The 26,649-nt window shown below is 38.0% G+C and overlaps 1 protein-coding gene across 1 annotated transcript in view; it reads right to left on the bottom strand.

The window, feature by feature from the left end:
* The window catches only part of ABCA13 (ATP binding cassette subfamily A member 13), a 492,269-nt gene extending 466,103 nt beyond the window's left edge, over positions 1–26,166 (bottom strand). Inside the window, exons 1-2 of the mRNA XM_054496702.2 lie at positions 26,098–26,166; positions 5,023–5,116 (exon numbers count right to left, since the gene is read on the bottom strand). Coding sequence (XP_054352677.1) covers positions 5,023–5,116; positions 26,098–26,166 — 163 coding nt within the window. The remainder of the gene's footprint in view (positions 1–5,022; positions 5,117–26,097) is intronic.
* Between the last annotated feature and the right edge of the window lie 483 nt (positions 26,167–26,649).

Genomic DNA, 26,649 nt, shown 5'->3' on the forward strand with positions numbered 1-26,649 from the left:
TACCTCCCCAGGGAGCAGGCCTGGAACGGAGATGCCTGTCCAGCGCCCCGGTATTGCCAGGGCCTATCTGAAACCTGGAGCACTTTCCCAGGTCTCCCCAGGGTCTGTGACCGCTTCTTGTTTTTCTCTTTTCCCAGTCCCTGAAAGCCAGAACACAAAGGCAGCCCTGCCCTGCAGCGATTTTCACATTCACATGTAGCTCGAGGACACAGCAGCGCCCTGGGCTTGTGCCTGTCAACCTGCATGTGCAGCCTGCCCAAACCATAGGTGATCACAAGGCTAACTTCACCAACACAAACAGAATTTTACTGCGACAGACAGATAAATAAAGCTTCTCAAGCTTTAATCTACTTAACAGGAAATTTCACTTTCCTATGCAAATAATCTTAACTTTGGAAGATTATTTATTCTTAGTGAAAATACCCATATATGCAGTCTTTGACTTCATTCTAAAATTGTAAAATCCACATCACCTCTTCTAAGGTCCTTCTCAGTCACAGCACAAGAACGGGGCCAGCTCTTCCTGTAACAAGACAGGCACAGAACATCTTCCACACGGTGGTGACTTTAGGGGTCAGCAACAGTGCCCAGATAGTGCATTTCCGTGGCATGACTTCTGTGTCCCATCTATCTCTCGAGGAACACAGCAGAAATAGTGGCCCCACAGAGAGTGCTCAGTGGGTCAGAGACTGAGGACTTCAGCCCTGGACACAACTTTGTCTCCAAGATTAAAGACCTGGCATGGTAACATCAGGCCACCCCAAAACAGTGGGAAGCATGAGGGAGAGGGATGGGCATTTTTTGGTCATCGCCATGCCAGGCCTGGTGCTGAGTGCATTCTCCTGACTGGCTTTCTCACCAAGTCCTCACAGCAGCCCTGGTAGCCAGGGGAAATTTGCTGTCTTTATAGAGAAGAGGTTCACAAAGGTTGCACGCCATGTCCATCCCCACAGAGCTGATGGGGGGCTTCATGGAGCTTCAACGTGCAGTCCTTGATCAATTTTGACTCCTGAGCCCCTTTGAGACTCTGACAAAGCCTCCCCTTCTGTAGGAAAGCTCATCTGCATACCTCTAGGAAACATTTCCAGTGTTTCTTTGGGCCACATCTTTGTTGGACTGCACTCCTGATACAAAGCAAGAGTTTGATAAATGTTTAAGGGATGGATGGAAACTTTGAGAATAAGGAACATCATAAGCTACCCTTTCCATAGGGCAGGACTGAGCTAGTACCACACTGGATGGCAGACTTAGTGCTCTCTATCATTTACAACTAAATCATTCACAATTGTGCATTAGCCACTATCATTTTGAGGCTTCTTATCAGTCCTGATACCATGTTATCCTCTGGTTGCATGCAAGCTGTTTTTGCCCTGTTTTGCCCGTTTCTGCTGCACAGTACACATGGTTTTCTATCACTTACCTTCCCTTTTCTCACTCCCTTCACTCTTCAGGTTGCTGCAGCCTGGCCTTCCTCATCCTATCCCTCTACTGAACTGCCCTGGAGAACTTGTCAGCCCTTATCTACTCACACAGCAACAGCACCTGTCACTCTGCCATGCCTCCTTCTTTCAATGCTTCCCAGGCAGACTCTAAATTTCTTTGTTTCCCTTCCAGCACTCTGGTTGCTGCTTATTGTCTCCTCTGCTTGTCCCTTGAATGCAGTCTTCTGGAGGCCTATGTTCTGGAAGTTTCTCCTTCTTAGGTGTCCTCATCTATGTGATTCCAAATTCATAATCTGATTGATTAGGCGGCTCACTCTGACAATCTCAAGAGTCCCTCAAACTCAGGATGGTCATGCTGAGCATAGCTCCCCAAATCCCCTACATGTCCTGTGCCCTGTCAGTTCAGCAGGAGTGCACTCTCCATTCAGCTGTTCCAGTCAAAGACCTCCCTGTCCTCATGCATCCAGCCGGTTGTTTCTTCCCATCTTACCTCCTTCATGTCTGTTGAATCTGCCTTCTTCCCACTGCTTCAGGGCACAACCATCCCTTGCCTGGTTACTCCAGAGTTCCACAAGTTGATCTTGTCTTCTCTAGTGTTGCTCTCCACCCATCCCAAATTCTGCCTTTTCCAGTGTCCAGAATGTGACCCCTAAATGCTCATTTTATTATGACCTTGCCTGAAACCTTTCAATGGCTCCTTCATGTTCTTTGAGAGTTCACCATCCTCAACATCATACAAAGCCCTTTATTGATTTGACCCTGCTTACTCCTCCAGCCACATCTCTGCCTTTTGGTTCTACTTTAGGTTTTTGTCCATGCTGTCTGCCCTGCCTAGACATTTTCTCCTCTGCATTCCCTTGTTCTGACAAAGTTGCACAGTGCCTCAGAAGTCTTTCTTTAAAGTGGATTGGCTGACCCTCCTGTGTGCTCACATAGCTCCCTGTATAAAACCCCATTATGGCAATTTTGCCACTACCTTGTAATAGTCTGGCCCTACAGTGAGCTCTGTAAAGGCAGGGAAAATGCCTTGTCCACAATTTTATTCTCAGCAAGGCCTGAAACACAAAAGGTACTCAATACATATTTATTGAATAAATAAATAATAAAGTAGAAACCCTGAAAAGCTTTTTAGCTTTTCATAAATGATATTTTACTCACATGGTTTTACATTTTTCCATTCTGCAACACACAATAGAGTCTCCAAACAACAAAGACAAACTGATAGGAGTGGTCCTAATATGTGTAAAACCTAAATATAACTGACACACTGTTTGGGTAAATCCCAACACTTATTAATCCCTTATTGATGTAACGATTACAGAGTCAACCACGTTATACATATTTAAGTGGTATAGCCTGATAGAGACAAAGCAGACCATTATTTCTCAAGGAGTGATGTTGTTAAGGTTTCAACCCAGATAAACAAAATGGTCCATCTGACCATTTTCCTGAAGCACAGGAAGTTACCAGTAATAGTTTATCAGAGCATCATCATCACAATTGATAACATCATCATAGTAATCACTATCATCACCATCAACATCATTTCCATCATTACCATCACTATCATCACCAACAACACCATCATCACTATTATCATCTCCATCGTAATCATCATCACCATCATCATCTCCACCATCATCTCCATTATCATCATCATCACCATCATTACCATCATCTCCATTATCATCAACATCATCACTGTCATCTCCATCATCATCACCATTATTACTATTATCTACATCATAATCACTCTCATCACTATCATCATCTTCATCATCAGTATCACCATCACCATCTCCATCATTATCATCACTATCAACACTGTCATCTCCATCATCATCTCCATCATCATCACCATAGTTACTATCATCTCCATTATCATCACCATCATCACTATCATCTCCATCATCATCATCATCTTCATCATCATCTCCATCATCATCTCCATCATCATCACCATCATCACTATCATCATCTCCATTATCATCATTGCTATTGTCTCCATCATCATCATAACCATCAACTCCATCATCATCATCACCACCATTACTACTATCTCCATCATAATTACACTTATCACTATAATCATCTACATCACCATCACCATCATCACTATCATCACCTCCATCATCATCATCACCCTCATCACTATTATCTCCATCTTCTCCATTATCATTACTATAATCTTCACTATCATCAACATCAATATCATCATCACCATCATCACTATCATTACTATTATCATCTCCATTATCATATCATCGCCATCATCACCTTCATCTCCATCATCATCATCACCATCATCACTATCATCAACTCTATCATCATCATCACCATCATCACTATTACCTCATCATCTCCATTATCATTACTATAATCTTTATTATCATCAACATCAATATCATCATCACCATTATCACTATCATTACTGTTATCATCTCCATCATCATACCATTGCCATCATTACTGTCATCTCCATCATCATCATCACTATCATCAACTCCATCATCATCATCATCATCATCATCATCATCACTATTATCTCCATCATCTCATTATCATTACTATAATCTTTATTATCATCAACATCAATATCATCACCATTATCACTATCATTACTATTATCATCTCCATCATCATATCATCACCATTACCACTATCATCTCCATCATCTCAATCATAGTCATCACATCATTACTGTTATCTACATTGTTGTCAGCATCATCACTATCATCATCTCCATCATCATTATCACCATTATTATATCCATCATAGTCACTCTCATCACTATCATCATCTTCATCATCATCACCATCATCACTATTTTCCCAATCGTCATCTCCATCATTATTAGTATATCTTTATTATCATCAAGATCATCACTATCATCACCAGCATCATCACTATCATCTTCATCATTACTATTATCTCTATTATTATCACCATCATCACTATCATCATCTCCATCATCATCTCCATCATCATCATCACCATAATTACTATCATCTACATCATCATCACTATCATCATCTTCATCATCACCTTCATTACTATCATCTCTATCATCACAATCACCACTATCATTATCTCCATCACCATTATAACTATCATCACCATCATTATCATTTCTATCATCATCATCACCATCTTCTCCATCATCACCATCTTCACCATCATCATATCATCAGCATCATTATTTTCTCACCACCATCATCATCACCATCAACATTACTATCAGTATCATGCTGATAAACTATGAAATGCGTCTCCCACTTCTACTTCTTCTACTTTCTATATTTCTAATGGCTATTTACTTATGCCCAAATTGTGTCAGTTTTAATTGGAAGAAAAAAATCTATGTGCTAGATTGAGTGAACCTGGGTGAATATCATTCTTAAAAGACAAAACCTAAATTGTGGCTTATTGACATATACTCCAGATATGTTGTTATTGTCATAATGAAACCCTATCTATTCATTTCACTCAGCATTCAGAGTTTATAAAAAACAACAAAGAGTGCTATGAGTTTTTTTCTCCAAAGGTTAATTCAAAAAGTATATTAAAAAGTGAAACTTACAAATGTCTCTGTATCTGGGAGGTTCTTGAAAACGAAGTACTGTCAGAATTATAAACAGGATACAAGGCCAGAGGAATTCAGCAAGGAAAAGGACCTAGAAAATTTTTAGAAAAAACAATACCACTTGAATAAATTGTAAAGAATTACAATATTTTCATCTCTTGAAGGAGGTCATTGTAATCCCTGTTGTGTGTCTCAGAACAGTCATTTGGGACAGGAGCCCACAGAGAAGGCCTAGTTCATTTATCATTGCATCCAGATCTGTGACTGTGTCATCACCTTGTTCTTCTCCCATCAGACCCAGCTTTTGCTTCTTTCCTTTTTCTGCACATTTTTATTTATTGCAGAACTTATGACGTTACAGAAATTAAAGAAATAAATAGCTTCACCCATATTTCTCATACTTCAATACAGCAACTATTTTTATTTTTCTAATTTCTTTAACATTTCTGACTTTTTTACCCAAATAGATATTTTGCTGGCTTTGGTGGTAGCATCCACTTCTCATTTACCTTCATTTTATGCATATTTTTCAATATTGCCACATGAGGTTTATAACTATCAGCTTACTTGTTGCGTAACATTCTTACCAAATGAATATCCCATAATTCACACATTCTTCTATTAAGGAACATTTTTGTGTATAAATAATCTTTCATTTGAATTATTTTCTTAAAATTAGAATAAACTCCTAAAACTAAGATTACTGGAGTAAAATCTCTTGACACAGACTACAAAAGAGCTACTCAAATGACTGCAATAATTTGTACAACCTTAAATTTTCAAAGTTAAAAGAAAATTAACTTTGACAAATGGAATTTAATCATTTGACACATGGAATTTAGTCATTTGAGATAAAAAAAAAAAAACCACCACCTATAAGATATAGCCCAAAAAATTAATAGAAAATCCTCAATTATCATAAAATTAATTTTACTGTCATCGTTCTTCACTTGTTTTATGGTGGATAATCTTGTATTGCATTCAGGTGACATCATTTTACAAATACAAAAGTTTATAGCCAGACAAAAAGTAGGCAAGCCATTGAACAAATGCACAAACAAAAACCTAAAAATCTGCAAGTTAAGAATGCTCCATCAAACACCAAAGAGGATGTCTTACCGTTTCAGATTCCCAGTTATAACGCTTTGAACTAACATGAACTTCTGGTCACTTTGGTTTCTTTATTCTTTGAACTGCCATGGTCATATCCCATTGCAGTAATCCTTCCTTGTAAGCAGATCTAAATGTGACCAGATGAGTGGCCTAAATCCATCAAGACAAAACACAGGTGTAAAAGAGTTTTTCCATCCCTGGTATAATTAAAGAAGAAAAGAAATCACCCTCTTTGGCCAGGCACGATGGCTCACACCTGTAATCCCAACACTTTGGGAGGCCAGGCAGATGGATCACTTGAGGTCAGGAGTTCAAGACCAGCCTGGCCAACACGGTGAAACTGCATCTCTACCAAAAATACAAAAAAAAAATAGCCAGCCGTGGTGGCACACACCTGTAATTCCAGCTATTCAGGAAGCTGAGACAGGAGAATCGCTTGAACCCAGGAGGTGGAGGTTGCAGTGAGTCGAGATTGCACCATACTGCACGCCAGCCTGGCAACAGAGCGAGACTCCGTCTCAAAAAAAAATTAAAAAATTAAAAATAAATCACCATCTTTGAAATATTCCATGAGGAAGTATGTCTTGTGACAAAAAGTGCATCATGATTAAAAAGTTCTCTGACACAGTCCTGAAACCTAGTTTCACACATTCTGATAACAAAGAAAATGCCTGCAGATCACTCTCTGGTTCAAGGGACCACAATTAAACTATAAAGAAAGGTCAAGGACACTCAAGAGATAATTATTTATTTAAGTCATTTTGGTCATTCTTTGTAATAAATTAATAAGTTACTGGAGTATTGGGGTAGGGAGGTGGTGGGGGAAGATTGTATCATTAATTCTGACTGAATATAAATAAGCAAAATAAAAAATATACCTCATATTAAATGATAACTTGATAGCATTAAGCAGAATAAACACCATAATTTTCTTGGGTTTTTTATTCTTTTTTATTTTTAATAACGTACAATAGCTATTTTTAATACAAGTAGTTATAAAAAAACCAGAAAATGGTTTATAGACCCAAGACTCATTTAACTTTTGACATTATAAATACATAAATAAACATATGTATGGTTAAGAAATTTTAAAAGTACAGAAAGATTACAACCACTCTCCTATAGGATAAACTATCTATTTACAAAATACATGTATATGTATAACTAAAGTGTTAGAACCAATTTTCCATAACAGCACTTATAGTTCTACCTTGCTACTTTTAAAGACTACATAATATTCCACTGTAGGATTTAATTTATTTAACCAATCACTTCATCATGAAAATTTGCATGTTTTTCTCTTTGGGGCCAGTGATATCATGAGATGGTTTTTCTTTTATCAGTTAAAGTCGTATTTACCTAGAAGAGAAGCATTTCTACTTGAAATTGAAAACTCCCTTAGGAGTGTTTCTAAATTTTTTCTATTGCATGACACTATTAAAATATTACAACTGGGAAAATTTTGCTCAAATTTGCAACAGTTTTCTTGAAAAGGTAAAGGCCGTCAAAGTCAGACATATGTATAGCATGAATTTTGGTCCAAAACACCAAATATATTACTCTATTATAGTTGATTACAGATAACAGGACAGCAACATACTAAAACCAATGCACATTATGAAATCAAGTAGATGCAGTTCAATGAATCCCAGCTTTTAACTTCATGAGGTTTTTTTACATATTTGGCTGGCTTTTATAAGTAGATCCGTGAGGTACCATTGCCAAATGGGATTACTGCACTAAAGTGTATATGATTTTTAATGTGGATTTTTACTTTGGATAGATATAACGGAAATACCCTCATTAAAAACTAAACCAATTATCATTTACTCTGATTGCACTCTCAATAGCACCTAGGATTAACAAACTTAATTTTTTGTCAGGCTGATATGCAAAAACATAATAACTTTAATTATTAAGATCAAGCATTTTTCACAAGTTAAGTTAAGCATATAATAATTCCTTGCCTATTAATTCTCTGTTCTCCCAGTTGCCTATTTTTCTATTAAGTTGTTCTTTATTTTTACCGGGTATAAAGCATCATTTTGTATTTAATTTTTTAATTAAAGATTTCAGCCTTTTCATGGCTTATGGTATTACAAATATTTTCTCCAACTTTGTATTTGCCTTTTTATTGTCTAAATCTTTCATGCCATTAATTTATCAATCCTTTTATTTATAGTATCTGGATATTGTTCCCTTCACAGGAAGACAACATCATTTAAAGGACCGTGCCAAAGCCAAATTAAAATAGTAGTAACTCTAAAATCACAAATTTTTTCAGTCCAGTCTTAAAAATCCACATCTAATCTCTAGTTTCAAATGAAAATATTATTGGAAGAAAATAAAACCCTAAATCTTATCGTTGAGAAGCTTCTCTAAGGATCTTGAAATAATAACAGAATTCCAATTAAACCTAAAAAACAATATCTCAGAGTGTTTTATTTACAAGCTGGTCACTGACCCTTCTGAAAAGCACTAGTGAAAAAATATCTTTCATTGTCCTGAGTTTGAAGTTGCTCCATTCAAGAGAAAGGTAGCCAGACACCAGTTCTGCTGTGTCATTTTCCATTGTGCGTGAGTGAATCACCCTTTCATAAGACTATTTCTCTGCAGGGGTGCAAAGGCAGTCTTCCCTTTCTCATCACATTTTTAGTCACGTTTTTCTTCTTATATGTCATTATTATCCTTGAATCTTGCTTAACATTTTGAATCTTATCCCTGTTAAATAGGAATGCTGTCTGATTAACGCTAGGGCTTCACCGTATCTCCCACATCTCAGGCCCTCCGTTGCTGACTTCTTAACACCACGAAGTGACCCAATCAGAAGCAGAAACTAGCACTTCTGCTGTCCAAATGCACTGGCGCAGATGCTGCCACAGGCTCTTCTCTCAAGAAAAATAACTGTCTGGTAGACCTATTAGCAGTTAACAAAACAATGCCCCCACTACCAAACCACCACAAAGCCCTCCTACTCTTCCAGGAGGGAAGCTCCGACCAGCAGTGGGTGGAAGCGCTCAGTCCTGCACCCCGCAGCTTCCCAACCGCAAAGCACTTCTCACCATGAATTTCGTGGATGCCCAGATCCCTGTTCCACTACCATTCCTCTCACCTTGTGGCCCAAGCATGAATATAAACCTTCCCATGATTCTATCAGCACAGCTGAGCCACAGTGGCATTTGGGAAGACATTAGCAATACATACAGATGAACATGCACACAGAAAGGACTCCTGGGTAAAACGATACATTGAAACTTCCTTACAGACTTTTTCTTCTTCCAGACAAAATAGGCGGGGTAGGGAGAGAGAAAAGAAAATAAATTAGAGGAGGCAGGAATAAACTTGTATTTGCCTAATACAAAAGCGAGACTCCGTCTCAAAAAAAAAAAACTACCAAAACGTTAAAAAAAAAAAAAAAGTTTCTAGAGCAGATCAAATAAGCCTACCATGCTTCAACCCCGACTCAGCTGACAATCTCTAAAGCTGTAATAATGTCCCCTCACAATCCTGGTGACTAGCCCCAATACCCACATCCATGGAGATGAGCACCCCAAAGGAGTCTCCTTATCTCCTGCTTCTGACAGAGGAGTTGGAAAAACTGCTACCGAGAATGATCAAATAAACAAGGAAAGTGAACAATGAGGCTGACTTCTGAGGAAGCCTCCAGGACTACATACAAAAATGTGAGAAGAATCCAAAGCTGGAGAGCAATTTCCACAAAATTAACTGAACATGACATAAAACGTTTAACAATTTTTCATAGGAGAGCACAGAGCCTGACTGGTCTAATAAAGGTTGTATTGCATCTCAGATGATTTCCCTCACTCTTCTCCACGGCCGTCCTAACCATTTCCAATCTTCTCCTTCTATAGATGATTAGAGCATACAGGATATGCTTAGGGATCACACTAGATATTGCAGGAGAAATAAAACTGGTCCCAGATTTATTGAAAAGAGAGTCAAGAACAAATATAATACCTGGGCTGAACTCCCCAAGTATGGGTGGCAATAAAACAAAGAGCACAGCTGCTATCTAAACATTAGGAAGGAAATAAACCAAGAAAAAAAGAAAAAGAAAACAAAAGGAAGTTATAAAGCATGCCTGGAAAAGAAACAACTCAAATAAAATGAAGAATTTCTTTACAAGTGCCTCATTAAGAAGAATACTTTAATAAGGACAAATATTCAGAAAACAAGGGCTCAGATAAAAGATATAAACAAATAAGTAAAAAAAGAGATTGTGGAACTAAGAAAAAAAACAAAAAAAAATCACTGTGGAATTTTAAATGATTTAGAAACCATAAAAAGAAAATACATACTAGTTAAATTTCAATTTTTGGAATAAGAAACAACTTACAATAACAATAATGATTTTTAAAAACATTTTAAAGGCAAAAATATTAAGACACAAAAGCTAATATATTTGAAAAACAAAGACTATACAACAAAAGGAAAATTGGCACCTCCAAAGTAAAGAATCAAATAAATGGGACAAAATATTTTTTGAGGATATTCCTCAGAGATATGAAATAGGAGAATTTCCCTGAAGTGGAGAAGATTTCATCTGCAGACAGAGCATACTGTATTTCAGAAAAATAAAATAAGCCATAGTTAAACTATGGCCATTAAACTTCAAGCTATTGAACTTCAAAAATAAACTACAACTACTACAGGTGTCTAGACAGACAAAAAAAAAAAAGGCAACTCCCTAACAAAAGGAGAAGAAAATCAGTCTGGCCTTAAACATATCCTCAAAACATTTCATGTTAGATGCCAATGCATCAATATTTACAAAGTTCTAAGAGAAAAAAAGTAGGATTAAAAAGATGACATCCAGCAAAATGGCCTTTAAACAACAAATTTTACAAATATATATGTATACATATTTGTGATATATAGAGACAGACAGGGACTGATATATATATATATACACACACATATATATGCATATACACACATATATATACATATTCTCAATAATGAAATAACACAGATAATATATTTACCAAACACCCTGAGGGGTGAAAAGGCTTGACAATGAAGGAATATCACTTCTGCTTTCAGTAGTATGCTGACTAGAAACAACAGGGGCATTCCTGCTAAAAGAATGTCATTTTTCTTGCATTGCTGATCTTTCTGGAAGTGAAAGAAATCAACAAAGAGCTGAGGAGAGGAAAGTGACCAAAAAATAAATTAGAAAATCAATGCATGAGCTGAATCTTTACATATAAGATTCAATTTAAGGGAGACAGTGTCCCTCAAGGGGAGTGGAGAGAAAGTAGGAGTGGCTATATTTAAGTAACTAGTGGCTAAGAATTTTTTTTAGAACATATGAAAGACACAAGTCCAAATCCATAGATAAAGAAAATACCACATTTACTAGGAAAGATAAATCTACACTAAGACATGGTATAGTGAAACTTCAGCACAACTAAGTAAAAGAGAATATCTCAATATCAATTCAAGAATAAGGACACATTACCTCAAAGAAATAATTAGAATTACTGAAGACTCATCAAAAATAAGAACCCAGAGATAGTTAAATATCTTTAAATTGCTGAGAGAAATTCTGTCAATCTAGAATTGTATATCCAGAAAAACAATCTCTCAGGAATGAGGCTAAAAGAAATTTTTCACATAATCAGAAACCAAGTTATCCAACAACAGACCTACACTAAAGAAACTTTCAAATAATATGCTTTAATTTCAAATAATGCTTAGATTAAACTCACTATTTGAAAAACAAGAATTATCAAGCTTGATTTCAAAAAGAAAATGCTATATGCTATTTAGAATGGCTATAATTAAAATATAAGGACATAGAATGGTTAAAAGTAAGGAGATGAAAAAGATATGGTAGGTAAATATTAAACAAATTAGTTATGTTAATATCAAACAAAGAAGGCTTTAAGACAAGGAACGTTGTTATTCTTATCAATATATAAGGATATCAATCAATGATTGAGAGGATTAATACATAACAAAAAGACTGATACCAAAAAGTATAATAATATTATGAATGTGTATACTTAATAATTTAGCCTCAAAATATATAGCACAACAATTGCATTATATTACAATATTTTATTACAGAAAGAAAATTCTGAATTTACCTTCATAGGAGGAGAATCCAATACCTACCTCAATAACTTTCTACAACAGCAAGTATTAATCAAAAAAAGTGTTTTTAAATAACATATGATTTGCCTTATCAACAAAAGATAAAGCATCTGGGGGAAATTTTTAACTAAAGTTTGTGCAATTATTTCATAAAGAAAATTATAAAACTTTATTGAAAGACAGCAAAGAGAAGCTAAATATATGAACAGATTAATATCATTACTGCATTAAAAAACTCAGTACCATAAAGATGTTAATCCTACCCAGATTGATCTATAGGCTCAATGAAATTCTAATGGAATTCCAAAAGGTTTTTGTTTGTTTTGTTTTATTTGTTTTGATTTTGCTGTTGTTGTCGTACTTAATGAGCTGATTCTAGAATGTATTTGGGAGAACAATGGTCAAAAATACCTGAGACAATTTTCATCAACAGGTTGGAATAACTTGTCCTTTCACATAACAAAGCTTTCTGTAATAGTAATTAAAATACCATGCTATTAGCTCCATAATAAGCAAAGCAACCTGTAGAACAGCCTAGCAACAGAGCTGTGCATATTTGGAAACTTGATATATGAGAAAGGTGGTTGACAAGTCAAAGGGACAATAATTTCTTCTGCAACAAATCGTGCTATAAAACTGGTTACTCTGAGAGTGGAGATAGAGGAGGCAAGGATAGATTAGGTCTTTGTCATCATCATATAAAAAACTCTAAATATGAGAAAAACAACAACAACAACTTTCAGCCTAGGCAACATGGAGAAACCCCATCTCCATTACAAAAATTACAAAAATTAGCCAGGCATGGTTGTGCGCCCTTATAGTCCCAGCTACTTGGGGGGCTGAGGCAGGAGGATTGCTTGAGCCCAAGGGGTTGAGGCTACAGTGAGCTGTGTTCTCCCCACTGCACCCCAGCCTGGATGAAAAAGTGAGATCCTGTCTCAATAAAAAGTAAAAGAAACTGTCTTTTTATTTTTTTGAGATAGTCTTGCTCTTTCACCCAGGCTGCAGTGCAGTGGTGCAGTCTCAGTTCACCGCAACCTCTGCCTCCCAGGTTCAAGCAATTCTTCTGCCTCAGCCTCTCAAGTATCTGGGATTACAGGCATGCGCCACCATGCCTGGCTAATTTTTGTATTTTTAGTAGAAATGGGATTTCACCATGTTGGCCAGGCTGGACTTGAACTCCGTACCTCAAGTAATCTGCCCACCTCAGCCTTCCAAAGTGCCGGGATTACAGGTGTGAGCCATCGCGCCTGGCCAAAAGTAAAAGAAACTTTTTTAAAATGTTCAGAAGAAAACAGACAGTTTTCCTTTTTTTTTTTAATGCTTAAATAAGACACAAAAATCATAAACAACAAAGGAAACTTAAGCTATTTACAAATTTTAAATCTCTGTTCTTCAGAAAAGCCATTTGAAGAGTGGAAAGACCAGCCATAGACTTGAAGCATCTATTTCAACATGTATAACTGACAATGCAGTTATCTGTAATACCTACAAATGCCTACAAATCAATGAATAGGAAATGATAGAATCAAACAAGTCAAAAGAAATGAGCAGACAAGAGCAAACTGTGAACACCTTATATGATGCCAAGTTTCAGTAGTACTCAAGCAGATGCAAATTCAACCCCAATGAGATCATCATTTTACACCCATCAATTTGGGAAAATGTAAAAAGCCTGACAGTGCTCATTGTCAGTGACCATATGCATAAACAGGAACATTGGACAGCAATTTGACAATATTAGTAAGCTAAGGATTTGCAAATTCTATGGCCCAATAATTCAATAACTATGTAGTAAATTGAACCATATTAATTATATTAGATTAGACTGGTTTCAACCTTAAAAAAACCATATAATTTAACCAAATACACAGTTGTTAAGAAGAGATTATACACATGAACCAAGAGGTATGCTCAATGTTCAAAAGGGTTTACACAGCGTTACTTGTGAAAGAAAAAAAGAATTGGAAGTCATGCAAACCCTATCAATGGGAGAATAGATCAATAAACTGTGGTGTACTAAAGCAATAAAAATAAGAGCTTTCACTCATTCGTTCATTCAGAGTTGTGTACCACATCAGGCACTGTTACAGGGACTGGGGAAATAGCAGTGAACCAACATGACCTAGTTTCTGTCTAACAGGATAGAATGAATGTCCTTGTGAAACTAAATGAAGCAGAGCCGTGCACAATCCCTGAATGAGGCTCTCCTGGGAATTCAGATGTGAAGACCAAGCCCTATCCTTAAGTAGTTCATTTGCATAACCATGAAGCATTTGCAAGCACTTGCTCATTCATTATTTAATCCTCACAACAACCAGTGAGATAGGTAATACTGTGCCGGTTTTACACCTTTTATGTCATAAAGATTATTATTTCGTGCAATATCTTGGAACTAATTTGTGATGGTACCTGGACAGAAGCTCAGGCCTACAGATTAAATATGTAATTTTCCATCTGTCTTGAACAAACAATCTCCAGATTGAGTCTAAATACATTTTTAAATCCTCCAAGTGGCTCATGCGGTATGTGGATTTGGTTGCAACTAAAAACCACAAAGAATAAAATGCTTAGGTACAAAAACTAAAATTGTAAATGAATAAGAAAGAAAGAGAGCCTTTCAAAGGGAGGAGCTAGCCAGAAGATCTCATTGGCTGAGAGAAGAGGAAAACACCATAAGTTTAGAATATCCAGGAAGCTAAAGTAAAGCACATAATTAGTCTGTTGCTCTTGTCTTTGGAAACAAAGGGCTTTGAAAGAAGCGTGAAATTCTATTGTGTCTCTTTGGGGCACTTGGGGCCTCTAGATGCCAACCTCTCAAAAGAGGGGACTTTCCCAGATGTATTTTGAAGTTCTTGTTGTTAAGCACTGCAGGAAAACATGGCCCAGTGTTCACACAAGGAGTCCCAACAAAGCACGAGTCGAAACTAAGAGATAATCCAAATGCCAAATAGCAACTATAGTTAGAGTTGATCTGCCTAGATCCTTTACAGTTAGGAGTCAAGGCTTCCAAACATCTCTCCATCAAAGTCCAAAATTCCTTCCCCAAGTGAACTTTTTGCAAATCTTTTAGTTAGTTGGATACTGACAGAAAGAAACAAACCAATTTTTTTCTTCCTTCTCTCTTTTTTTGTGAGGAGTAGGGTTGTTTTTTGGCTTTCTATTGAAAAATAATGGCTTTTCTTTCAATGTTCATTCAATGAACATTTATTTAGCACTTTCTCAAACATTGAGCTAGAGACTTTGGCATTATAAAGATGAATGAGGAATACTTCTTCCACTCAAGTACTCAAAGGAGACACACAAATAATCAAAATTAAGTGTGAACACTGAAAGATGCATATTGGTACAACCCTTCAAGAAGTCAAGTAAGCAAGATGTTTTTAAATTGTGAGATGTGCGTACTCTTCAACCCAAGATTCTCATTTGATAGATTTTTAATGAGGAAACAATTGGGAAAGTATCTAAAATATGTATAAAAGAGTTATTTTAATATTGTTTCAACTGCAAAAAAATTAGAAATTAAGCACCAATCATTAGGGTATTGATAGAGCATTTTCAGCAAAACACAACTATTTTTAATGGAGTTAAATATACATATTTATGGACATTTTTTGAATGAGCAATTATTATGGTCGAGTTAGGATGTTTGCACTAGTGACTTAGGACGTAGTGCTTTTTCTGCCATGACTGAGTGCAGGTACTCTATGGAAAGCTACAGCCTCCATAGAGGTGGCTATAAAGGGAGGGAGGTGGGTATACAGGACATCAAGTGCTCCATCCACAGGGACCCTGGAGTTGGCCAAGATGACTCCAGGGAGTGAGGAAAGAGGGAGGGTGGGAGGACACTCTCAACCCAAGTTCGCATTTATATTGGAATGGAAACATAATCAAAATACCAACTGGAATAATTTAAGTCAAAATGGCTCTAAAATATAATTGGTAAGTAAATGTGTTTTTAAAAACAAAAATTTCCTAAGAAGAAAGAAGAGCTAGAAAAATTCTAATCCTACAAAATATTAGAACATACTATGATGTTTCAGTGCTTTAAAAAAAATAAAATTGGTGCAAAACAGAAATGTAAATCTATGCATTGGCATGGGAAGTCCAAAAAGAGGCCCTACTGCATTTCAAAAGATATGACAAAATGACCTTTAAGTACAAGGAGGTAAAATAGAGTGATTTAACAACGGCATTAGGCTACTTGAATTGAAACTTAAAAAAAAAAAAAAAAGATAAAACATTATACAACTCAAAAGTAAATGAAAGTGTAAAAAAGAGTAAATTTAATTTTAGTAAAACAAGAAGAGAGCAGAAAATTGATCAAAGCTATGGATGAATGAAATATAATTTCAGCAGTTTTGAAATTACAAAAGACATATTTCAAAGAAAATGAAAAGATATTTTAAGATATACAAATTGTCAAGTCTGAACAATAAAAATAAGAAAAAAAGAGGATAACTAACCAAAGAAATACTTGTCATGCACGTAATCACCAGGCCTCTAATGACACAATTGGAAAGAATTTGATGGGCAAGTTATATAAGGAAAAAATAGAGAAAAAAGTTCATTCTTACACTAACTCCTTAAAATAGAAAACCAAATAAGCCCTAATACATGTACTCAGTTTGCAAGCACAGACCACACTGAGTTAAGGACAATACTACGCTGGATGCATCGACTGGCTTTACATGAACTGTGGGTCCCTTCTGAGCAGACGCCAGCCAAGAGATGGCACGAACCCAAAAAGAGTTAGTAATTTGAGTTCCCTTTGGGCTTAGCCATATTACTACTTAGAATCTGGGATTTTTTGTTTGTTGGTTTTGTTTTGTTGTTGGTAGGTTTTGTTTGTTTGTTTGTTTCATTTCCTTTTGTTTTGTTTGAGGTGAGTTCTCACTGTGTCACCCAGGCTGGAGAGCTGTCGGGGAATTGTGACTCACCACAACCTAGAACTCCTGGGCTGAAGCGATCCTCCTGCCTCAGCCTCCCTAGTAACTGGGACTACAAGCATGTGCCACCACACCTGGCTTAGAATTTATCAGGAGATGTCCAGCATCAGCCAGGCATGGTGGCTCACACCTGTAATCCCAACACTTTGGGAGGCCAAGGCAGATGGATCACCTGAGGTCAGGAGTTCGAGACCAGCCTGGCCAACATGGTGAAACCCCGTCTCTACTAAAAATACAAAAAACAAAATTAGCCAGCCATGGTGGGTGGCAACTGTAATCCCAGCTATTCAGGAGGCTGAGGCAGGAGAGTTGCTTGAACCCAGGAGGCAGAGGCTGCAGTGAGCTGAGATTGTGCCATTGCACTCCAGCCTGGGTGACAAGAGAAAAACTCCATCTCAAAAAAAACAAAAGATGTCCAGCATCAATATGATGTGATGTATCAAAACAGTAGTATGTTAGGATAATTGAGTTACCACTAGAAACAAGGAAACCCCGCAACAGAAGTGGTAAGGGCAGCGCCTAACCCCACCTGGAATTTGGGACTCACACCACCCATGCCAGTGTGTGTTGTGGACACGGAGTTCAAGGCTCTGCTGGAGACAGCACCAAGGCTGTCCTGTGGTAATGCCTCCAGTAGTTCCTGACAGTCCCTAGCATGTGCAAGAGTGTTTCCTAATTCTCATAGTTTGGTGGCATTTGTTCCTAGTTCACCCACTCCAGTCTTCATCCGATAAATTCAGAGTGCTGTGTTGGTGTTGTTTACTCAAGGAACCTGTCCAGGAGTGCCATGGGCTCAGGTATCAGATAAAATCGAGTCTCAGCCTAGCTCTGCTGCTTCCCTCAAATGGGCCTGTGCAAGTTAATCACCCTTCCTGGCTCATTTTCTGTAGCTGTGAAATGGGAGTAAGAAGTTCTGTCATGCAGGGGTGTGGGAAATAGGACTGATATCCTGGTCTCAAGTGCGTGATGATTGTTGGCAGGGAGAAAGAACATACTCTGACACCATCTGGCTCCACTGATGTGACAAAGTGAAGAAGGAGAGAGTGTGCTCTCAGGACCTGCCAGGATCACAGCACAGCACTATTGTAGCTTCCATTTGGGATCTGTTGTAGCAGGCCCTGTGAGCTGACACTCAGACATCATTCTGTGGATCTGGGACAGAGCACCGTGCCTCCTGGCTGCTTCCCTCTCATCCCTAAAGAATGGTTATTTTCCAAGTAGGTGGGCACAAGAACACACAGGTACAATTCTCCCAGGAGCTCCAACTTCAAACCTGGAGGATGACAGGTGCTGTCTGGCCGGGACAGCCCCGGAATAGGGTAGGACCAGGCAGAGGTACTACCCCTCAGGAGAACCCTCTGGCTTAGCCGACAGCAGGCAGTGGGGGAGGAAAACATCCCCGACAGGAATGAAGCAGAGAGAGGAGAGGACACTCACGAAGAGCTGACCTCGGGCAAGGTTTCCTTGAAAGGAGCCCCCAGAGTTCCAAATCGAAAAAAGAAATCTGCTTTTCACGAGGATCACTTCCCCAGTAAATAGCCTCGGCCTCCAATACAATCTCATAAAAATAAGGCTTGAGGCTGCCTTTGCCTCTGATCTCTCACATTATTGTTACTGTGATGGTTTTGTTGTTGTTTGTTGTTTTTAAAACTTTTCCTGTAATTGAAAAACCCAGGCCTATCTGGGCCAGAGTAAATAACTCTACCAGGGAACTCCAGGCTTCCCAAGGAGACCTGCATTCACAAGTAAGAAGGAAAAGCCTCTTGGGAAAGTAAGTCTTTGGTTTTTTTTTAATTATTATTATTATTATTATTATTATTATTGGTTTTTGTTTTGCACAGAAACCATGTAAATCCACCATCCTAAATAAAATCTCCCAGACCTAGCTTTTGGATGATCTTGTAATTTTCTCTGCAATATGCTGGTAACAATTTCAGCAAAAGAGCAACCTAGAGAGAATTATTTTCTCTTTTCAGCCTGACAGTCAAATTGGTAAATGAGAAACTGGATGGCTTGTCTTTGAAATCCAGTCAGTTTTCCATACCTTTAGAAGACTGGATAATCTCACATTCTTTTTTTTTTTTTTTCTCTCATTTTATTTTATTTTATTTATTTTTACTTTTTTTTTTATTTTTTTGAGATAGAGTCTCGCCCTTCACCCAGGCTGGAGTGCAATGGTGTGATCTCGGCTCACTGCAGCCTCTGCCTCCCAGATTCAAGTGATTCTCCTGCCTCAGCCTCCTTGGTAGCTGGGATTACAGGCACATGCTACCACACCCGGCTAATTTTTGTATTTTTAGTAGAGATGGGGTTTCACCATGTTGGCCAAGCTGGCCTCAAACTCCTGACCTCAGGTGATCTGCCCTCCTCGGCCTCCCAAAGTGCTGGGATTACAGGTGTGAGCCACCACACCCGGCCACTATTCTCACATTCTTAAAATCAGGCAATGATGCAGGACAAAAGAGATGCTCACCGCACAGCCAGACTCTTAATGAGACACTGAGATGGTTTCACTGCAAGGAGTTCCCTCACTGCCCTTCAAAGTTGTTTTTTTAATACATATTTGGTTGTTTATTTAATCACTAGTGCTTTGAGAGAGGGTATAGGAGGAAAATAAAGCTAAAATTAAAGGTTTAGAAGCAAACTAAGATCAACTGAAATTAAAGAAAAGGCACTGCTGATACCATGATTGTGAATTAGGAAAAACCAACCAACCCCAAACAGCTTAGCAGAGGCCAGCCCATGCTAAAAAAAAAATACAAAGGGAGGTTTGCTTTTATTAATTCGGTTTCTGAACTGCTTTTCCTAGATCACTGCTCTTAGTAAACCTGAGACACACTCAAATGGCCCTCAGTGGCCTCGCAGTGACTAAGGCAGTTTCCTCCCAGGTTCCAGCGCAAGGCGAGTCCTGAAGGCCAGGGCAGCCCAGGCCAAGCCCCAAGATCCCACAGGCTCCTGATTTAATGACAAGTAGGAAGATCATCAACTTTATCTTCTCATCTAGCCAAACAGAAGTTGAATTACTCCACATTTTATTAAAGAGCCCTTAGTGGGAGCTTCGAGTTATCAGGAGTTCCATCGCACCTGCACTACTGTATGACTGAAGCCAGAGAGGGAGAAGCCATCATGTCAGTCATCCATGTGGCCTAATCACAAGAAATATGTCACCTCCGTGTAAGTGCTGGAAACGAGAATAGTTCAAGGGCTCCTACACCACCTGAGGACCCTCTCGCCTCTCACTGCCAATCTTGTTCTGCAGTGCCGGAGTCTGCAGCTGAGCGGGTTTGTGTATGGAGCGCCCCTGGGTGTGGGCCACTGCTGAGAAGTGGAGCAGAAAGTGCACTGGCTCGCAGGTGGCTGCTCAGCAGCACCCCAGCCCCACTTCTGACCCACAGCTGGTGAGGATGCCCTGACCCCAAGGACCTTTAGCCATAGGAGCAGTTCAAGACTAGTTAGTTCAAGACTTTTTCCAACCTGACTATGAGAGAGATCAGGCACCTCACCTTTTACCTTCTGGCATCTGCTGATTCCCTTAGTAAATCCTTATAGCAAATTTGACAATAAATAGTTGATGAGCTATAACATGTAACTATGCAAAACCAGCAAAAATCCAACCTCTAAAACAATGTCCAAAAGAAATAAGGGATACTTTACTTCTAAGGCTTGATATCTGTAAATTTTTTTCAATTTCAGAAAAATACAGAAATTGTAGCTAGCAGGATTAGTGTTTGCAAAATAAAATTATTCTTTGTAACACCAAGTTCAGTTTTTAGCACCTGATTTCAGTAATAGACAAAATAGACAACAGTAATAGACAAAAATCTCAAAGAAATGAGATTATTTTGTTTTAGAAAAGAAAAACACACACACACATATACACACAAAAGCTCTGAGGTTTGAAGTAGTTGAAACTTGAGAACATGTTTCTTTACATCTTAAAGGAAAGTAGTTGAAACTTAAGAATATGTTTCTTTACATCTTAAAGGAAAAAAAGTGATTTCCAAGGTAGTTATCTTGGAGAGCTCCCTACCTAGCCCCAGGGTAGATCTCTAGGAGGTAGATAGGCAGAGGCAGAGCCCAGCAGAGATTCAGCCTGGATTTGGGTGAGCTGACTGAGGTCTCTCTAATGCTGGTGGGAGGGATGGCATTTGAACTCAGACAGTCTAATAGGCTTCTCCCTATTCCCCAACAAGCCAGGTCAGAGGATGAGCCCTGGTGTGACACCATAATTCTTATTCATGACTAAAAGAAAGTATGCATTTTATCACTGTGGCCTTTTAAATCAAGAATGCGGTGCTTTATGTATGGTAGACATCTGGATATCCGTCGCTGGGTCCTGGGATGTGGTTTCCATGGATAGAAGGATGTTCCTAGTAAAACTGTGGCCGGTGTAGTTTTGTTGTTTCCATTATCCTCTTCCAGCCCATGGTTGGGAGAGAACCATGAGTTTTTTAAAACATTGATGTCCTTGTATTAAACTATGCTTCAACCCTCCTCCACTAGCCCAAGTCTTCAGTAAAATTGGCCAGCTCAACCCAAAAAGCTGGTATCACTTACAGGATATCAGCTTTCATTAATGGAGTAAGGGATCAGAGTCCTGTCCAGTTGGGCGGGGAAGGAAAGGACTGAGTAGCAGTCACAGGAGGCAAGATTCAGAACAGAGATCCAAGGTGTCAACAGATGTAGGATCCTGGAGACAACCACCCAGTGAATGGTCACTGCTCCATGATTTGAAGGATAGATTAGGGGAAGTGTGCCATCCACAGTACACAAGCTACAGGCTCAGCTGCTCTGTTCAATATTAAAACATGGGAGAACCCAAATAGACTGCAGAACTAAGAGCTATCCAAGGAGCTTACAGTTGGCTTACATGACTTTCTTGTTGTTGTTGTTGTTGTTGTTGTTGTTAATTCTTTAAAATAAGAAGTAGCTGGTGAAGGTAGGGGGAGGGAGAGAATAGGGACAGATTTGTTAAAGGATACAAAATTACAGCTAGATAGGAGGAATGAGTTCCATTGCTCTATATGACTGTAGGATGACTATATAATAACAATGATATATCACATAGGCCCGGCACAGTGGCTCACGCCTGTAATCCCACCACTTGGGGAGGCCAAGGCGGGTGGCTCCCCTGAGGTCAGGAGTTCTAGGCAAGCCTGGCCAACATGGTGAAACTCCGTCTCTACTAAAAATACAAAAATTTGCTGGGCATGGTGGCACTCGCCTGTAATCCCAGCTATTCAGGATGCTGAGGCAGGAGAATCGCTTGAACCCAGCAGGCAGAGGTTGCAGTGAGCCGAGATCACGCCATTGCACTCCAGACTGGGTGACATGAGCAAAACTCCATATGAAATAATAATAATAATATATCATATAGCTTCAAATTGCTACAAGGAGAATATTGAATGTCCCCACACAAAGAAATAATAAACATTTGACATAACAGATATACTCATTACCTTGATGTGATCACCATACATTATTTGTATTGAAACGTCACTATGTACCCTATGAATATGTGCAATTATTATCTGTCAATTTAAAAAAATTTTAATTAAAAGAAATAAAAAATAAGTAATTAATTAGATTGATTTACAGTTAGAATAAAATGTAGAAATGAATAGAAATTCATGTGGAAAAGCATGACTCGAAGCCACTGAATATTTGCCAATGTTGATGGCATTGCACTGGAACTATCCATGGGGACACCCGTGAGGCATTGTCAATTGACCTCCACCTGCCCAAAAGCAATGTGTCCTTACCTTGACCCAGAATCTTCTCCAGGAAACTTATTCAAGAGAAATGATCCAGGAGAAGGTGTGTCTTTCATGCATAATGATGTTATTCAGAACAATAAGAGCTGGAAAGAACCTTAATCCTCAACATAAGGAAATGGTCAAATAATTATGTGTATACAACTGATGAACTGTTATTCAATAAAACCATTAAATAAGAAGACCATACAGTAACTTTTAAAATGTTAGGCTTCAATATAAAGTGGGAAAAAAGCTATGACTTTAATTACGTAAAAATATTTCATTATGTATGCCTAAGGATAAGAAAAGACCACAAAAGTTAATTAGGATAATAAAATTTTAGATGACTTTAAAATGTTTATCTTTTGTTTTAGTACTGTTTTTACAATAAATAAAAATCAACAGGAAAAAATAAATGGTATTAAAATAATGGTAAGAAACTATTTTTTCCAAGAATAGTAGAATTTTAACAATCTATAGAGTTAGGTATTAAGATAAGTATGTGGGTACTATTTATCCATTATTCTATTTTTTTAAATTTTTGTTTGAATCTATAATAAGATGTTTTTTGAAGAAACTATAATCATGAAATATATGAAAGATTTTTAAAAAGTAAATGTAAAAGCATATACTGATTTGCTCTTTATGAATGATACAAGTTATTAAATTATCACATGTATGCTGACACTATGTACATCTGTTATGCATCAATTTAAAAAAAAGCTAAAAAAAACAGTAAATGTAAAAACAGACAAGCTTCCTTCATATAACAAACAGTTCCTGGCTTTACTCACTAAATAAACATGTATTTGAGGCCATTTATTCACTCAGGCAGTTTGGTTATTCCACAGTTCATGCCAACACCTCACTTCCATAGTTCAAAAACAAAGAATCTACAGATTATCATTGGAGAATGCGAGAATGCTGTGAAAAATAGGTCAGTTTAAAGACATTCACCCAAAGGGGCCTGCCCTCAATATTTCCACTGTAATAACATTAAGATATGTAAACATATTCCCATTTTATCCCCCTGGAGTTCTGTTCTAACCCAATTGTGCAAGCCGTGAACTGAGATTTACCCTGTGCCTCCTCTCCTCACAGCCCACGGTTCGTGTCCACAGATGTCTGAGGCCACCCATTTCTACCAAATAAAAAACAGCTCCCACACCTATACCAGGTACTGTTGCAAGCACATTACATATACAAATCCATTTAATACTTACAAACAATTTCATTTTACAGAGAAGAAAACCAAGTCAAGAAATTGCCTGAAAAAGTAAACTAGTAAGTGACAGAGCTGGGATGTGAACCCAGTCAGGCAGCTCCAAATTCTATGCATGGAACCACTTGTGTTGTTTCTACTCTGTTGCTATTCTAGGCATTGCTATAATGAATAACCTTGTACAAATATCACTTCCCAATTGTGCAGGGACATCTGTAGGATATATCCCAAGAGGTGGTTTCATTAAATATTTAATTGCATTTTTCATTGCTTTTCTGTGAGCAGACTATAGCTGCTGTGGGCCAGGAACTCACTTTTCTTGTTCCCCCTCTATCTGGCACATAACAGAGATGCATAAATGCTTTATTCCTTCCTTCTTTTACTTATTCAACAAATATTTACTGAACATCCATTGTGTGCCAGGCACTGTTCTGGGTGCTGGAGAATACATTGGTGAACCAATTGGGGAAAATGTCCAGCTCTCATGCGTGTAACATACTAATGTAGGATCCAGAGGCAATTGGCAAATAAGAAAATCTGTGGTGTGTTACAAGATGATAAATACTAAAGAAAAATAAGGCAAAGAAAGGTGGGATGCAGGAGTTACCATTTTAAATAAACAGTTATCAAACAAATAAAACCTTCTGATGAGGATGTTTGCCTTAGCAGCAAAAGTAATTGTGAAAATTTTTTAAAACTCAAGTATCCAGTAAAGAGGTGTGGGCAGTCTGGCTACCTCGGTCACTGAACTATTTTGAGGTTGATATCCATAAAGCAGAAAGAGCAGTGCCTGGGAACCAACTTCCACCTGTAACACTCTTTCATGGGAAAATAGGCTAATTCCCTAAAACAAACTTACATGTCAATGAAATACACTTTTTATAAATGTAAAACTACCTACACAGACACGAACACACTAACAATCGATGAAGAGTGTCACTCCTTTATTCCTGAACTTAAAACTTTTGTACAAACTTTCAACTGAAATTATTTTAATCCTAAAGATCACATAAAAAAGAAAACATCTCCTTTAACATGTATTTTATTTCAAGACAGAGAGATAGAATATTCTGGCTCTGAGGATTCAGCACAATGTAATTCAATGTCAATTACTGAATCTCTTCAAACCAAAGCATTTGTCAGCAGAAAAAATCCCATAGGTTAACTGTAGACCTTAAAATCAGAAACAATGCAGATAAATTACTGCACATCTACTTCTCCTGAAAATGACATTTATAGGCATTAATGTTTATATAGTGGCATCAGGAATAAAGTTAATCATAATAACAAGCAATTGATTTCTATTTCATAAAAACATACGCTTACAGGATATTTGCTTAAGTACTCACACAAGTTTGATTTGAACAATTCCAATCTGCTTAGGAAAACCTTGCTAATGTAATTTGAATACAATTCTAAATAGATGTGAATTAACACTAAAGATGTGACCCTACAGAATAACACTGAGTGGATGTGTCATACGCTGCTCTGGTGAGGCACATTGTACAGTCTTGTGCTTTGGAGTCAGTACCTGTAGCATTCTGTTTATGCATTAAATGCAGCAAATGCTTTGTTCCTTAAACCTGAGAATTCACTGTTCAGTTTTTACAACGAATGCTTAGAACACAAATTATAGTTCAATTCCACTTGTTTTTTTGTTTGTTTTTAGAATTTTTCTAAATTTGCCCTTTTCTGATAAATTCTTCAGCCTTGATTTCATCCTGATCATTAAAGTGTTCAGCTACTTTGGCCCTTGGGACAGGTTTTGATTTAAAATAATCCAACCTCCCCAAATTCCCTGCAGCGTGAGTGTTTTTACCTGCCAGGAGGCAGAGGCAGGCAGGCAAGAATAGACCCTGACCTTGCTCCAGACCTCACTGGAACCCTATGGAAAACCAAGGCAAGCACTCACCGGGTTCCTGAGTCTGCAGAGCCAATTCTTCCACAGCAGGGCTTTGAACTGGTGCCCAGCGTGCCCCATGCCTGCTGCTCCCTGCTCTCAGTCAGGAAGCCAGCCTGTAAGGATGGTGCTTATATCTGCTGGGCTCAAGTGAAGGCATGTTGCCTGTTAGTCAATTCTAACAAAAGTGAGTGATGCAAGAGAGATTACTGGTGATTGAATAAAACAGGTATCAGATGTCCCCCCTTGTTCTGCATCTGCTGAGAAATCTTTTCACTAGCTGTTCAGTGTTTCGGGAGGGTTGAGCTACAGAAAGCTGCCTTCAGGGACTTTCTCAGGCATACACACATACACAGAGAGGGCGCCCTCCCTTCCCAAGAACACACACAACTGATGTGTGCAACAAAAAGTAATGCCCACATTTACCATTTACCTCCCTTTTTTTCTGGATATTAATTAGATGGAATTTTCCTTTTTTCTTCTGAAGCATTGATTATTATACTAATTTGCCAAAATATTTCAATTTTGGTGGTCCCATGGCAGAGAGTTTGAAGGGAAGGAGAT

Source organism: Pongo pygmaeus, chromosome 6 (genome assembly GCF_028885625.2).
Source record: "Pongo pygmaeus isolate AG05252 chromosome 6, NHGRI_mPonPyg2-v2.0_pri, whole genome shotgun sequence".
Classification (NCBI taxonomy): domain Eukaryota; kingdom Metazoa; phylum Chordata; class Mammalia; order Primates; family Hominidae; genus Pongo; species Pongo pygmaeus.